The 15,656-nt window shown below is 44.0% G+C and overlaps 1 protein-coding gene across 1 annotated transcript; it reads left to right on the top strand.

The window, feature by feature from the left end:
* The first annotated feature begins 5,781 nt into the window (after positions 1-5,781).
* On the top strand, positions 5,782-12,511 carry LOC120019287 (mucin-2-like). The gene is made up of 2 exons (XM_038962594.1): positions 5,782-5,811; positions 9,791-12,511. Exons 1-2 carry the CDS (start codon positions 5,782-5,784, stop codon positions 12,509-12,511), a joined length of 2,751 nt encoding a protein of 916 aa, XP_038818522.1.
* Positions 12,512-15,656: the final 3,145 nt, after the last annotated feature.

Raw genomic sequence — 15,656 nt, 5'->3', positions numbered from 1 at the left:
ACCCCTCTTTTATGCTACTGCTACTCTCTGTTCATCATATATGCATAGTCCCTTTTGCCATATCTACATGTACATACTACCTCAATCAGCCCGACTAACCGGTGCCTGTATATAGCCTCGCTACTGTTATAGCCTCACTACTGTATATACAGTAGCCTCGCTACTGTATATAGCGTCGCTAATGTTTTTCACTGTCTTTTACTGTTGTCTTTATTTCTTTACTTACCTATTGTTCACCTAATACCTTTTTTGCACTATTGATTAGAGCCTGTAAGTAAGCATTTCACTGTAAGGTCTACACCTATTGTATTCGGCGCACGTGACAAATAAACTTTGATTTGATTTGTTTTGATTTGCAGCTGAATGTGATCTTGATGTTGTAATCGCAGGTTAAACAGCACAGGCACTAACTTAACATGGCTCATAGACTTACCAAAGTTAACGAACGTCTGCGGCATTATCAATCCCTGGAGTTGTATAGCCTATAATGCAAACATTTTATTGACGCACTTTGTGCCGTCTGTTTGAATAGTGTCTTTATTCAGTCGTGCTCTTGTATGTTTCAAGTAGAAGGTGCTGGAATACCATCAGGGGAAAATAAGTCTCAGTCTGAACTGAATAGCGTAGGGCCTTGTCAGTCAGTCGCTCATTCTGTTCTTTTTCAAAGGCAGGGGCCAAAATGTACTGTATACATACACTTTAATTATAGATTTTTGTATGGACGCTTCGACATTGCACGCTTACATGTAGCAGAATTTCAAGGTAAATTGTCTATTAGAAACTTAAACACAGTTGTTGGTTCTTTAAAACCTTCCTCTTTAGTTCTGTGCCTTACCGAGTCATATGCTCTGCTGCGCTATTGTATCGTACAACTGATCCAATTTATTCTTTGTAAGTTATTTATTGTAACCAACATTAGTTACATTTTAGGATAGATAAACGTCTGGAGTCGTGCCATGTTATGTCTTGCGCTGGCTTGCAAACACCTGATTTGGCCGTTGCAAATGGTACTGGACCTGTGTGTATGTGTGTGTGCGTGCGTTGTTGTGTGAGCTTTCCTGTCTGATCAGTAAATGATCACTAGCTTGTTGGGGATTAGGAAAGTATCAGGCTCTCACTGAAGAGATGCACACTGCTCTCCTACTCTTCAGTTGCATGGTATTACAAACATACATCAATCTTTGATTTCCATTTCTACCGGCTGAGCTTGTACCATTCTGTAGATGTGCAGGGATTCTATTTATGTTGTAACACAGTATTGCTAAATACCTTTTACCTCTTCAGTGTAAAATGTGTATTATTACTGTGGTGGCAAGCTTTTTAAAAGTATTTCTATTTTTTTATTTTTTTATTTTATTTTAGCCCCTTTTCTCCCCAATTGTTGTGTTATCCAATCGCTAGTAATTACTATCTTGTCTCATCGCTACAACTCCCGTACGGGCTCGGGAGAGACGAAGGTCGAAAGCCATGCATCCTCCGAAGCACAACCCAACCAAGCCGCTTCTTCTACTGCTTCTTAACACAGCGCGCCTCCAACCCGGAAGCCAGCCGCACCAATGTGTCGGAGGAAACACCGTGCACCTGGCCTCCTTGGTTAGCGCGCACTGCGCCCGGCCCGCCACAGGAGTCGCTGGAGCGTGATGAGACAAGGATATCCCTACCGGCCAAACCCTCCCTAACCCGGGGACGACGCTAGGCCAATTGTGCGTCGCCCCACGGACCTCCCGGTCGCGGCCGGCTCAGAGACTCTGGTGGCGCAGCTAGCACTGCGATGCAGTGCCCTAGACTGTGTAGAATAACGTGAAACACACAGCTCACATGTGTGGGCCATGGGTTACAGGTGGGTGTCTACACATTGCATACTGTACATTACACATTCAGAACCATAGAAATAGAAAGAAATCATTATATTTCTACGCTCAAAGCCCCATGGGTCAAGTGAAGAGTTTCTGAAGTATAGTGCAAAATATTCCGTCTCAAAGAGAGAGTGCTCTAAAGAAGTAGCTGATCTAGTAGAAGTCAGAACAGGGTTGTGTGGATTACAACGGTTCTATTCCAGATGACAGAGGTGGCTTTAAAATCGTCTCACTGCGTTCTGTACTGTACATCACGGCCTTGATTATTCCCAGAATTTAATATTCCCCATTCACTCTTCTCTTACTCTTCACTTTAACAATAATGATTATAGGGTGGAGTGAATTAAGACACTATTTTTCTCTTACTGTGAACGACAAGTGTTTGACCCATTTCAAACTTTTTATGACAGCGATTTAACGGAGGAGGCTTTCAATTATTGTAAGCTGCTATGCACTTTCTGTACGAAAGTGTTTCCAGAGGACACCTACAAACATTTTAATTTTGTGCATTTCCTCCATTGTTGTTGGTAGCCCACTGTTTGATGGTATTTAAATCTTACAGATTGTGGCTCTTAAGGAATTACTGGGATGATTTAAAATGGAAATATGAGTTCAATAGAGTGTATATAAACCCCGTATGTGCCTGCTTGTCATGGCATGTGTTAATTTCCCTCGGTGATCCTGAAAAGCAGAGGCTTTGTTGTACATGAAGTCTACGTGTGTTTGTCTATTATCAGCAAGTTGTGAAAGAGACTTATTGAGACACTACATTTAATTAGACTGCAAGCTGACTTTTTTATTAATGACCACTATATAAAAGCTATTTAGATCAGGGGTTTTTGACAGTTTTCTTTCCTGCTAAATTTCAACCTTGAAAGACGTTTTAGGGACAAATTATAATTGTTATTATAGCACATTTATTGTCAGCTGTTTCCCTATGAATGTACAACCGTTACAATACTGGAAATGATTACAAACCATTTAATAGAGCTGCCTCCCTTTGATATTAGTAAACGGTTATGATGTATCCCTTCAGACCTGTGTTTTCTGTTCATTGTCTGCCTGTATCCTATTTCTCCGTGTCTGTCCGAGACGTCATTGAAGTCAAATTAATAATTTGCTTCCTTTATGCTCCTCTTCCCTCACACAGGCCTAAAGCATGACTGGTCCATTTCAATGTGATGCTTTTGTGAGGACACCCCCAGTCTCTATGGCAGCCCAGATGAGGTGCAGTGGCTTTAGGACATGTGTGTCTGGAGAAATGGCCAGGTGTGGACTGGCTTTGTTGAGGGGATGAGGGAGGAGACCTGTCGTACTCACTGGGATAATGTATTCAGACTTGTATCTCCACCAGAGCAGACACTCAATGTAACACTGACATCAAGGCTCATATGGAAATTAACGATGAAATTGGAGAATTCAATTTCTAATTTATTTGTTTATTTTTTGCTAGTTTGGGGTTTTGTCCTTGATCAAACAATACACATTTCTATACAACATCCACATAGAAGAAGAACCCTGTGCTTCTCTTACAGAAAAACAGCCCCATTGTTCTACCAAGAACCTCCTTTATGCAGCCCCCTTCAAATGGGTAAAGAAGTTATATGACACTCTCATGGCCAGCCAGGAGGCTAGAGGTAAGACATGCAGCACAATAACTATCTCTGCAGTCTTACCCTGAAGAATTATGGTTCTTCTACTTCTGTGGGAAAAATACTGTAAAATCGCATAGCATAACAATGCCATTGTACATTTCATTCCTACTATATTTTATTTTTTTATTTTTTTATTTCACCTTTATTTAACCAGGTAGGCTAGTTGAGAACAAGTTCTCATTTGCAACTGTGACCTGGCCAAGATAAAGCATAGCAGTGTGAACAGACAACAACACAGAGTTACACATGGAGTAAACAATAAACAAGTCAATAACATAGTAGGGGAAAAAATGAAAAAAAAGAGTATCTATATACAATGTTGAATGGGTTTGTAATATGCTGAATCTATTCTTTATCGTTTGGTTTATACATACACACATTCAACATGGCATGAATTGAATTCAATCTAAATTGAATTATGTTCAATGTTGATGAAATTGGGATTTCTATACCCTCGACACGCTGAGGGAATTATTCTTGTCCTTGCATCTACCTATTTCCTGTGTTTGATTGTATTTAGAGATGTTACTTTATTGACTTCTCCCTCCACCTTTCTTGATCTGACCTTCTATTATAAGTTGCTTAGAGACTGCCAGAAGAAAAGAAGGTGCTCCATCCAACCTTTTGTATCCCCTTGCTGTATTTCTAAGGTCTTTCTTTTGTCCACCTCCCTTACACATACATTGGGACCTAGTCAGTGTTCCCTTCCTGCATTATATTTAATAATCCCATACGCTCTTGCCTGTCAGCGTTACCCTCCCCTGATTTTCTAAGGTTCACATTGTTTGGCACCTCACCTCTCCTCCCTCATCCCCAGAAAATGAGCCAATGGCCTTGGGGACTGAGGAGTACATCATTTTCTCCATCCATGGTGAACATTCTCTTTTTTTTTTCTCACCCAATTGACAATTGAACATGATAGAAATCCATTGAGTGCCTAGTCTGTGTACAAACAGCAGAGGGATTTGATTGTTTTCTATTTGCACCTGTCTGTTTTCTATGTGAATAAGGGGAATATGTAACATACTGATCTTTCTCCTCTTAACGAGCCAATTTATGAAATGTCTCCTAGGACCTGTGTGGATCTTTTCATCACTAAGCATGCCCTCCCTCCCCGGGCCCTTGTGTCACCTCAAGGCGCTAGCATTATATGAGCATTCAATTAAGTCTTTGGTGATGGTGGAAAAATGTAGCGCTGCAAAAAAAATAGGAAAACAGTCTTTTTCTTTCCAGCTGGACACTGAAAGAGGCTGAATGATTCTTAATTAGCAAATATGAGGGTATGTTTAATTAAGGAGATGCTGGGGCAACGATATTGAGACGCTGGCTAATAACAAAAAACTTCAGTATTTAAAAAAGAAGCAAAGCTAAAATGTGAACAATGTTTTTCAAATGCTGTATTTTGGCCTGCATAATGACATGTTTTATAGCGCCAGGATGAATGACCTGTGTGACTTCTAATAGATGAATACTTCAGACTGCCCCCAGAGCAACTGTAATATATTCTTCAACAAGTCCCATCTGCCTTTCCCCAGGCAACTGGAATGTATTGGCCCATCTCTCTTTATCTGAGGTAACCATTCTGCTAATCAAGGACAGTTTGGGCCACTGTAAATGGAATGTTGGCGGTCCTTGATAATCTAAAAAAGCTGTATGTAATTATGAGTGTATTAAGGGTTGTTCTCATTATTTTATGTAAATATTTGCAATGATTTTGCACCAGAATCCCAGTAACCTATATTCTGGACCACAGCAAATTAATTTGGTATGTTTTAATAGGGTTCTATTGGGGGGAAATGAGTCTTTAATTTTCAATTACATGTCTGGAAAAGCACAATCCTGCAAGCACTACAGAATAAGCAGTCATCATAAAGTAATTTTTTGCTCATGAGGACAGGCTACTCATTTGTTCCCAAAAGGTCAGCACATCCCTCGTTCTTTTTTCACAATCTCCATGCGCCCCTTCAAGCCCTTTGCTGACCTCGACCTCCAAATAACCGTCCACCCACCAACACCTCCCTCCTCAAAACACATACACAGTGTCCCCCTTCAGCCTTCAGTCCGTTTCTTCATGCTCTTTGTCAGCTGTCCTAATAGGGTTACAGGGCCGTTTCTAACTTGGTAACTGTCCAGGACCGCTGAGAGGAGGCCACATGACCGTTGATTCATGGGGATGCCCCATAGAGCTGTCACTTTTAAGGCAGGTGTCGAGAAATTGGCAGACCGCCTGCACAAAGAAAAAGACTGACCTCATCCTGAAATACTGCAAGATGATGGCCCTGCTGGTCACAGGACCCAAGGTACTGGCATAAAAGGGATTTTCTAAATATTGAAATGAAACCCGATCAAGTCCAAGGAGGAATCATATCAAGAGTTACGACTTGTCATTGTGACATAGGGGGGATAGCTTGTTGCCACATTTCTCTCTGATTTCCAGTCGCTTTAGCACTTAGAGGTCATGGATGATAAGCCCTGGTGGTTTGGTGATTGTTTTCCATAAGTATGGATGTGGCTTATTTATTTACTAATAAGTACTGTATGAAATGAGTTGGTAACATGAGGATTCTCCAGTTGGTTACATAAACTGACATGCCTGATAATTATAGCAGTAGCAGCATAGATCCAATCACTCTTTAAAGAACAAGGTTATCTAGATCCATTCCTTACTGAAATACATCATCGATTTTCCCTGTCGTCCCTTAATTAAAACACACTACTTAAATTCCTTGTTTACAAGCTGTGTCCACCACAGGAATCAGGAATGTGTGTCACTTCAGAATATCATCCTGCAAATGCAGCACTGTTTAATACTCAAGGCATAACTACTGCTAACATTTCTTAGAGGGGAGCCATACCGGACCATTATTCTTAACCATTTCCCACAGTAAAACACAGATTTGACAATCATTACCATTTTGCTAACCCATTCCTCCAAACCATCATTTAAGGGAATCTTAAGCCACCCGTCCACCCTTCAGGACCCATATGGGGAGTGTTAAGTGGAACAGGGAGATGGGGGAGATTTGTCCCTCTACAGGGGGAGAGAGACCACACACAAGCAGCTACTGTACTGATAGAGTAAAATTCTAATTGTGAGAGTGGACTGCTAGGCTGATCTGATCCCCATAACCCCATAGATCCTGCTGAAGGCTGGGAGGCATGGTGGTTTAAGCTTAAGATTCTCAAAATTCCCCAGAACATAGCAGCGATGCTTTAGAGAGTTTCTGCAGCTTGTTATGAGAGATGCCTGGGATGCTTCCTGTAGTGTATATTTTCATTTAGTCTGAATGCCTGGCACACTCTCATCGTAAACAGAGACCTAGGTAGACATAGATGACATGCTTGGTTTGCACTTAATGTGATGAAAGAAACCATACATTAACATATCTAATTTACATAGCTGGGAGACAAGCTTATGAATGATGGATATTTCTCCTTAGTCTTAGAGTATAGCCTAATGCAAACAGAATGTCAGAATATTCTCAACATTAGGTCAGTGCAATATTTCTCTAACTGTTAGTATATTAAAATATGCATTTAATCTAAAATGTACATACAAAAGTATTATAAATAAATCAAATTTTCCATAATATATGAGTTCATGGTGAAAGTGAAATCTTGATGATTTAAATCCTTGGACAGTGTCCTCATTATTCATATGAAATTCATAATTAAAATAAGAATAAATTATCAAATGAATTGAGCAAACATTTCAGTGAACATGCAGGCCTACTAAAAGTAGGCAATAATATGTAGTTTGATGAATGAGACCGTTACACTACATAATTACCCTTCACATTCAAATGTATAATAATTTAATATGTTAACAAAGTTGACTTATTTTTGCTTTGTGTAGATTGTGGGTTTAGCTGGTGACATGCTGTACAAGGGGAGTAGCTGTTATGCACATGTTGTTGTGAACCCAAGTTGTGTATTCCATTCTCCCCATGTCTTTCTTGCACCTCGTTTCCAAGTATGGTCACTATGAGGGAGCTGTCACTGGGGGCCTTTGTGGGAAATGAATGACCGACAGAGAAGGGCAAGAAAGACGCGCCAGCTGCTTCTGTCACCACCCAGACCAGGGCGGCTGTGAAAAGGGCCCACTGTGCAACGCTCCGGTGCAACGTCCCTTACACTTGCTTTTTTGTTCATCTGATTTCGCTGTCAGCAGCTGTCTTTCATATTTTCCCTTTTTTTCTGGCTGTGTGCATTATAATCCCTGTCTGTTACACACAGGCCTGGGGTTTGATTTGAACCCAGTTAGGGTCAGGGCTGGAAAACAGAGTGTTATAATATAATACAGTATGTTCCATGTTTTACTTACAGTATATCCTTGTATCTTAACATAACAGTGAACAAATGTATATGGCTCTTCAGTCCTTCAGCTCTCTAGAGGGATCAGTCAGAAGTGGGCTTGCCTCATCAGTCCACGATGGCCCCTATAAATAAGTCACAAGTGTGACCGAACTGATGGAGCCAAGCCCACATTCCAGTACATGGATTACTAGTGGCCTTCTTCAATTCTATGGGCATTAAGACACCCATTTATAAATCTGTTGTCAGACCATACAGTCCCATATCATATGAACATCTACAGAATCATAACAAAGGTCAAACAACTACTCTAATTCTGAAAACGTTTTTGGGATCAGCTGAATAACCTTTTATTTTTTACCATGCAAGTAAGCTCATACCAATATGTTATTAAATAAACCACTTTTGTAGGATTTGCAGCAATATTTGAAAACCTGTCTATTTCCCAGACCCAACATCATTATAATATTGTGTCCGAGGACTTTCCCTTCAACTGGTAAATAATAGTTTTATAAATGGGTTTCAACTTAAGTTAGATTCCACTTAAAGGCCCAGTACAGTCAAAAACATGATTTCCTGTGTTTTATATATACATTCCACACTATGAGAGATTGGAATAATACCGTGAAATTGTGAAAAATATGATAATGCCCTTTTAATGTCAAATCTGTTTGAAAAGACTGCCTGAAATTTCAGCCTGTTTTGGTGGGAGGGAGTTTTGGCCTTCCATGTTGACATCACCATTACTTAATATACCAACAGCAATAACAGCTAATTTTCAGTTTTCCCCTCCCCACTCAAACCACTCCCAGACAGCCCTAGCAAAATGTTTGCTTGAGAAATTGCTCTTTGCCAAGAAGCTATTTTTGTTTCTTGTTGACCATTTTAATTCAAAACAATCACAGTATGATACTTAATTGTTACCCAGAAATTATTTGATATTGAAATAAAAACAGCTGCATTGGACCTTTTAATAATAAGTGCTTTTTAAAAGTTATCCCTGAATGCTAACCTAGGGACACATTGAAGAGAGAGCGATTCTCTTCTCCTCCCATCTTGGTATGCTGTCTTCTGCTCCTAATGGCCCAGGATAAAAGAGGTGTTGAAATGAGGGCCACAATGGAGGGTTCAGAGTGCAAGGACAAGCCTGCCCATTTGGTCCGCACAACCAATCAAATCAGTCCTGTTGTATTGTGTTTAATTGTTAGTATTTCTACTTCCTCTCTGAAGCCACAGAGGAAAGAGCTCCCCATCTCTCCTTGTCCATGCAGATATTTTCCTCACAAAAAGATGAACATTCGCTGGTACAGGTGTAGGATGTTAATTTGACCTATATTGTCACAAAACAATCCTGCAGCAACAGGATTTTAACATTTAGTCCATAATGTTGCTTGATTGGTGGTTAGGCTATTAGCTGGCCAAAGGTACCCTGTAAAAAAAATAATGTTGTTTTTCCAGTAACTTAATGGCAGCCAGAGACCTGTGAAAAAATGATAAATTCAAAATAAATGTACTGTTAAACCACACGTAACTGGCTGCCATTAAGTTGCTGTAAAAACAACAGGATTTGTTATTACAGTGTAGGCTAAATGAAAAGTGCAATACTGTTAATATAACCATGTTTAGTGCAACAAAATAGTGATCAAATTAAGATCCTACAACTGTAGCTGTATTGTGCTTATGAAGGTATGAACGGCATAAACGGCAGCCATCATTCCTAATGATTTTGTAATGAAATCTGTCATAGGAGAGGCAAAGCATGTAACGATTGACACACAGATAACTGTATCCACTCTGAGACACTGACACTAGCAGTCATGATGTAATCAGTCAGTGATGTGGGGTCCACTGGTATACCGTGCCACTTGGGCCAAGTCATATCTGATTGGCCATGGCTGTGTTTCAGAGGCCAGAGGGCCATAGCCAGACGACTACAAAGTACCCAATGTTATCCAATTGACTCAGCAAACCACTACAAAGAGCTCCCCGACCACAAGTACTACACAGAAACACCCTGCTGCATTCTGCACACACCCACACTCACTACACCCGCTACCCCTCACACCCACACTCACTACACCCCGCTACCCCTCACACCCACACTCACTACACCCCGCTACCCCTCACACCCACACTCACTACACCCCGCTACCCCTCACACCCACACTCACTACACCCCGCTACCCCTTCACACCCACACTCACTACACCCCGCTACCCCTTCACACCCACACTCACTACACCCCGCTACCCCTCACACCCACACTCACTACACCCCGCTACCCCTCACACCCACACTCACTACACCCCGCTACCCCTCACACCCACACTCACTACACCCCGCTACCCCTCACACCCACACTCACTACACCCCGCTACCCCTCACACCCACACTCACTACACCCCGCTACCCCTCACACCCACACTCACTACACCCCGCTACCCCTCACACCCACACTCACTACACCCCGCTACCCCTCACACCCACACACCCACACTCACTACACCCCGCTACCCCTCACACCCACACTCACTACACCCCGCTACCCCTCACACCCACACTCACTACACCCCGCTACCCCTCACACCCACACTCACTACACCCCGCTACCCCTCACACCCACACTCACTACACCCCGCTACCCCTCACATCCACACTCACTACACCCCGCTACCCCTCACACCCACACTCACTACACCCCGCTACTCCTCACACCCACACTCACTACACCCCGCTACTCCTCACACCCACACTCACTACACCCCGCTACCCCTCACACCCACACTCACTACACCCCGCTACCCCTCACACCCACACTCACTACACCCCGCTACCCCTCACACCCACACTCACTACACCCCGCTACCCCTCACACCCACACTCACTACACCCCGCTACCCCTCACACCCACACTCACTACACCCCGCTAACCCCTCACACCCACACTCACTACACCCCGCTACCCCTCACACCCACACTCACTACACCCCGCTACCCCTCAACACCTCCCCTCACACCCACACTCACTACACCCCGCTACCCCTCACACCCACACTCACTACACCCCGCTACCCCTCACACCCACACTCACTACACCCCGCTACCCCTCACACCCACACTCACTACACCCCGCTACCCCTCACACCCACACTCACTACACCCCGCTACCCCTCACATCCACACTCACTACACCCCGCTACCCCTCACACCCACACTCACTACACCCCGCTACCCCTCACACCCACACTCACTACACCCCGCTACCCCTCACATCCACACTCACTACACCCCGCTACCCCTCACACCCACACTCACTACACCCCGCTACCCCTCACACCCACACTCACTACACCCCGCTACCCCTCACACCCACACTCACTACACCCCGCTACCCCTCACACCCACACTCACTACACCCCGCTACCCCTCACACCCACACTCACTACACCCCGCTACCCCTCACACCCACACTCACTACACCCCGCTACCCCTCACATCCACACTCACTACACCCCGCTACCCCTCACACCCACACTCACTACACCCCGCTACCCCTCACACCCACACTCACTACACCCCGCTACCCCTCACACCCACACTCACTACACCCCGCTACCCCTCACACCCACACTCACTACACCCCGCTACCCCTCACACCCACACTCACTACACCCCGCTACCCCTCACACCCACACTCACTACACCAAGCTACCCCTCACACCCACACTCACTACACCCCGCTACCCCTCACACCCACACTCACTACACCCCGCTACCCCTCACACCCACACTCACTACACCCCGCTACCCCTCACACCCACACTCACTACACCCCGCTACCCCTCACACCCACACTCACTACACCCCGCTACTCCTCACACCCACACTCACTACACCCTGCTACCCCTCACACCCATACTCACTACACCCTGCTACCGCTCACACCCACTCACTACACCCTGCTACCCCTCACACCCACACTCACTACACCCCGCTACCCCTCACACCCACACCCACACTCACTACACCCTGCTACCCCTCACACCCACACTCACTACACCCTGCTACCCCTCACACCCACACTCACTACACCCCGCTACCCCTCACACCCACACTCACTACACCCTGCTACCCCTCACACCCACACTCACTACACCCCGCTACCCCTCACACCCACACTCACTACACCCTGCTACTCCTCACACCCACACTCACTACACCCTGCTACTCCTCACACCCACACTCACTACACTCTGCTACCCCTCACACCCACACTCACTACACCCCGCTACTCCTCACACCCACACTCACTACACCCTGTTACCCCTCACACCCACACTCACTACACCCCGCTACCCCTCACACCCACGCTCACTACACCCCCCTACCCCTCACACCCACGCTCACTACACCCCCCTACCCCTCACACCCACACTCACTACTCCCCGATACCCCAAACTCAAACACTCACTACACCCCCCTACCCCGCACACACATATACACACACGCACACCCTCCACCTCACACTCCCTCTGCCCCTCACATACACACACGCACACCCTCCACCTCACACTCCCTCTGCCCCTCACATACACACGCACACCCTCCACCTCACACTCCTTCTGCCCCTCACATCCCCAGCCCGGTGCCTCCAGCTGTCTCTCGAATCACAGGACTCAGTACTGATGGATGGCACATGACCATGACACTCGGCCCCAGCACTCCTCCATCCCAGCCACGTCTTTGTTAGAGGTGAGTGTTGTTACAACCAGGCTGTCCTAATTTTAACTGCTAATGGGCTCGCCCCTCTCTGGATCCAGGTCCCTGCCAGAAATAGGAGGTGCAGTAACTGTCAGGGTTATGACAAGGGGCAGGGCCCGGAGCCAAAACACATTTGAGGCGGGGGGAATTTCTTGCCCTTGTGAAAATGTGGCTCTAATATCTTCCTCCTCGATTTCTTCCAGACTACTCCCCAAATGCCCCCTGGTCACCCGCACACCACCTCTTTCAACCTTATCCTCACCCTGGGTTATAAATGTACTTCACCCATAAAACTGGCAGGAAAATATATAACTTCAATATGCAACAGGTGCCGGGTGATGTGACGTGATATTTGGTTGTTGTTAGGCGAGTTTCTGTGGAAGGGGCAATTTTGCACATTTGCCACGCCCCTCCCCTCCTTTCCCCGCCACTAGGCTGAACCCTCGCCAACTTGGCATGGCACCACTTGGATGGCCAGGAAATATTTTTATCCTATTTACCTTTCGAGTGGCGAACAAGTTCAAGTGGCGAACTTGCAGAGGGGGCTTCCGGGAGCCATCAGACACACACACACTGTACAGAGGGTAAAAGGAATATTTCACTCAAAATACAAATTTACATATTGGTTTCCTTACCCTGTTTTGTTTCCCAGAGACAGATATATTTTTTTTCAAATGCTTTAGCAATTGTGGCACAAATTCAATGCAAGTCATGGTACCTATATTTGCAATTTGTCATGCATCATGTCTTCCTAAATTATCTAAAATTGATTGTGTAGCTCAACAAAGTTGAATGAAATTTTTTGTAATTTGGGTGAACTATCCCTTTAATAGTAAAACGCCCTTCAGCTTTACATTATGAAACAGTTATGGAGTTATGGAACAAATTGTATTCTCTAAAATGGAGAATCAGTCGTATCATATGAATCTCGGATAAAATTATTTCTCTATTGCATTTTTCAATCAGTGTCTACGGTGGCGTATTGTCATCATGCCTCACATAAGAGACCCATTTTAACACTAAACCAGTAAGTAAACAGTCCCTGTATTGTCAAGGTTTTCTGCTAGATAGCCATGGACATGGTCCTTTCAGCTTCTGCACAGAGAACCAAACATCACTGCCCAGAACAGTTATTCAAATATTAATTGAAATGGCTGGCCTTGCTTTTCCTGGTTTGATAATAATTTCTATTGAATTCTAAATTGAATTTTTGGAAGTTTGAATAACACTGAAAGTACCTTTTGGCTTGAAGAAATGAAGTACAGGGGTTTTCTTGTTTGGACATTTTTACATAATGACCAATGTGAAATTATAGTTTCTCTATGATTAGTTGATTGTAAAAATGTAGTTGAAAATAATAATTAGCAATCTAGGGCTCGATTCAATCAGATAGAGCATTAACCCGCGTTGGCTGACATCCACATAGCAGATGTTTTGGCAGTGTTGGAGGTGTAACTGAGGTATGAGCTGACAAATCGGTGAGCGGCTCCTGTTGTGTGTCACAAACCACTCCCCTCCTCATTATCCCGACTGCATGATAGAAATAGACTAATGACTCTCAAATGTAAAACCATTAACCTAAACAAAATATAGCTTATTTCTGCTGTCGAAAAGCATAAATGAGGAAACATTTTCAGAACTGCCTACTTCTAACGCGGTTACATGGGATTTGTAGGATTATTAAATCAAGTGGTCCAATGGAATAAATGTCCGCGATAAGGTAATGCAAGGAGCCGCTTGTGGATATGACAGCTCTAACTCAGTTCCATCTCAGACACCACACCACCAAAACAAATGCAATGCTAAAGCAGATCTGATTTAATCGAGTCCCTGGTGAAAGTCTAATGAAAGGCTGGTCATGAAATAACAATTATTATTTGATAAATATTTATTTATTTGGACTTTCTATTTTCAGTTCCTTTAACAAAACATAGTTTTTTTTTTTTTTACATGCAACCCACTGGGTACACATTGGTTGAATCACCATTGTTTCCATACCATTTCCTCTCATAGCTTGCATTGTCTTGGCTCAGTCACCCCTGATAGTTTTTCAATAAATTCTATTAGACTCATGTCAGGCGTGTCCAAAGGAATGAATGGGTGGATGAATGGAGTCAGTGTGAATGTAAGCTCCACAGCTGATGCTCCCTGCTCCCGCCATTAGAGTGTTTGGATATCCACATTTCCTCCCAAGGCCGAACCACGACTTCATCGCAGTAATACTAGCAACAGGTGTCTCTGCCACGAGAAGGGGCTGCTGGGGCTCTACTGTGCGTATCACGCTTATCTTATGCCATGTCGTGCTACATAGTCACAGCCCTGCCAAATCAATCAGACACACTGCAAGCCCACTGCTTCCTAATTGTCATAATATTGCCGGCCCTGATGTAGCAGGCCTCATGTTTAGAAGATGAAGTGCTGTAATTAGAAACGGCAGTGGGGTTTCTTTTCTTCTTGATCATTACATTTTAAATGATCATTAGCTCAAACAAAAGAGCCATGGTATACCACCTAAGATTTGACCTATGACCCCTGAACCTTGTGTAATTTTCTAAGCACCCCCATAATGAGCGCAGGACCTATTTTCCTTCTGGTTTTAGTGACCTCCTGGAGGAATCTGTGCCTGCTCTATGCTCTTGCGCTGCTGGGCCTTGTGTGGCTGTGTGGCTGGGACAGGTGTCACAATATCCCTCCTGAAAAAGACACTCTCTGTTTCACATTTCACACTGGAACTCCCACCTCTAAAACAGTTGCTGTAGTCACATGGTGTGCAGTGGTTCACACCAACAGAAGACCACAAACTCAATGATGATCAATGATCATTCCTCATAGACAACATGGAAGTCATGTCATGACAGCTGTTTGTCACCAATGACCTTCATCTTCATTCGGTTTAAGGAGTCAGTTGTAAAATATGAAAATAGCTACATTAGTAGTTGAGGAGGAGTTAACATTTTAATTGATTTGTAAGTATAAGAATGTTTTGTAGAGCTCCCGAAATAGCTAGATAGTGATAATAATACTTTTTAATTCATAATGAATGTTTAATTGCTGGGACTAAAACATTGGA

This window comes from Salvelinus namaycush, chromosome 24 (assembly GCF_016432855.1).
Source record: "Salvelinus namaycush isolate Seneca chromosome 24, SaNama_1.0, whole genome shotgun sequence".
Classification (NCBI taxonomy): Eukaryota; Metazoa; Chordata; class Actinopteri; order Salmoniformes; family Salmonidae; genus Salvelinus; species Salvelinus namaycush.
Note: the sequence above shows the minus strand (reverse complement) of the source record. Positions and strands in the feature narration are given on the sequence as shown.

Coding starts and splice junctions, on each gene's coding strand:
- LOC120019287 (XM_038962594.1), top strand. CDS start 5,782: ATGATGGCCCTGCTGGTCACAGGACCCAAG. Junction 5,812..9,790: donor TGCTGGTCACAGGACCCAAG/GTACTGGCATAA, acceptor CAATTGACTCAG/CAAACCACTACAAAGAGCTC.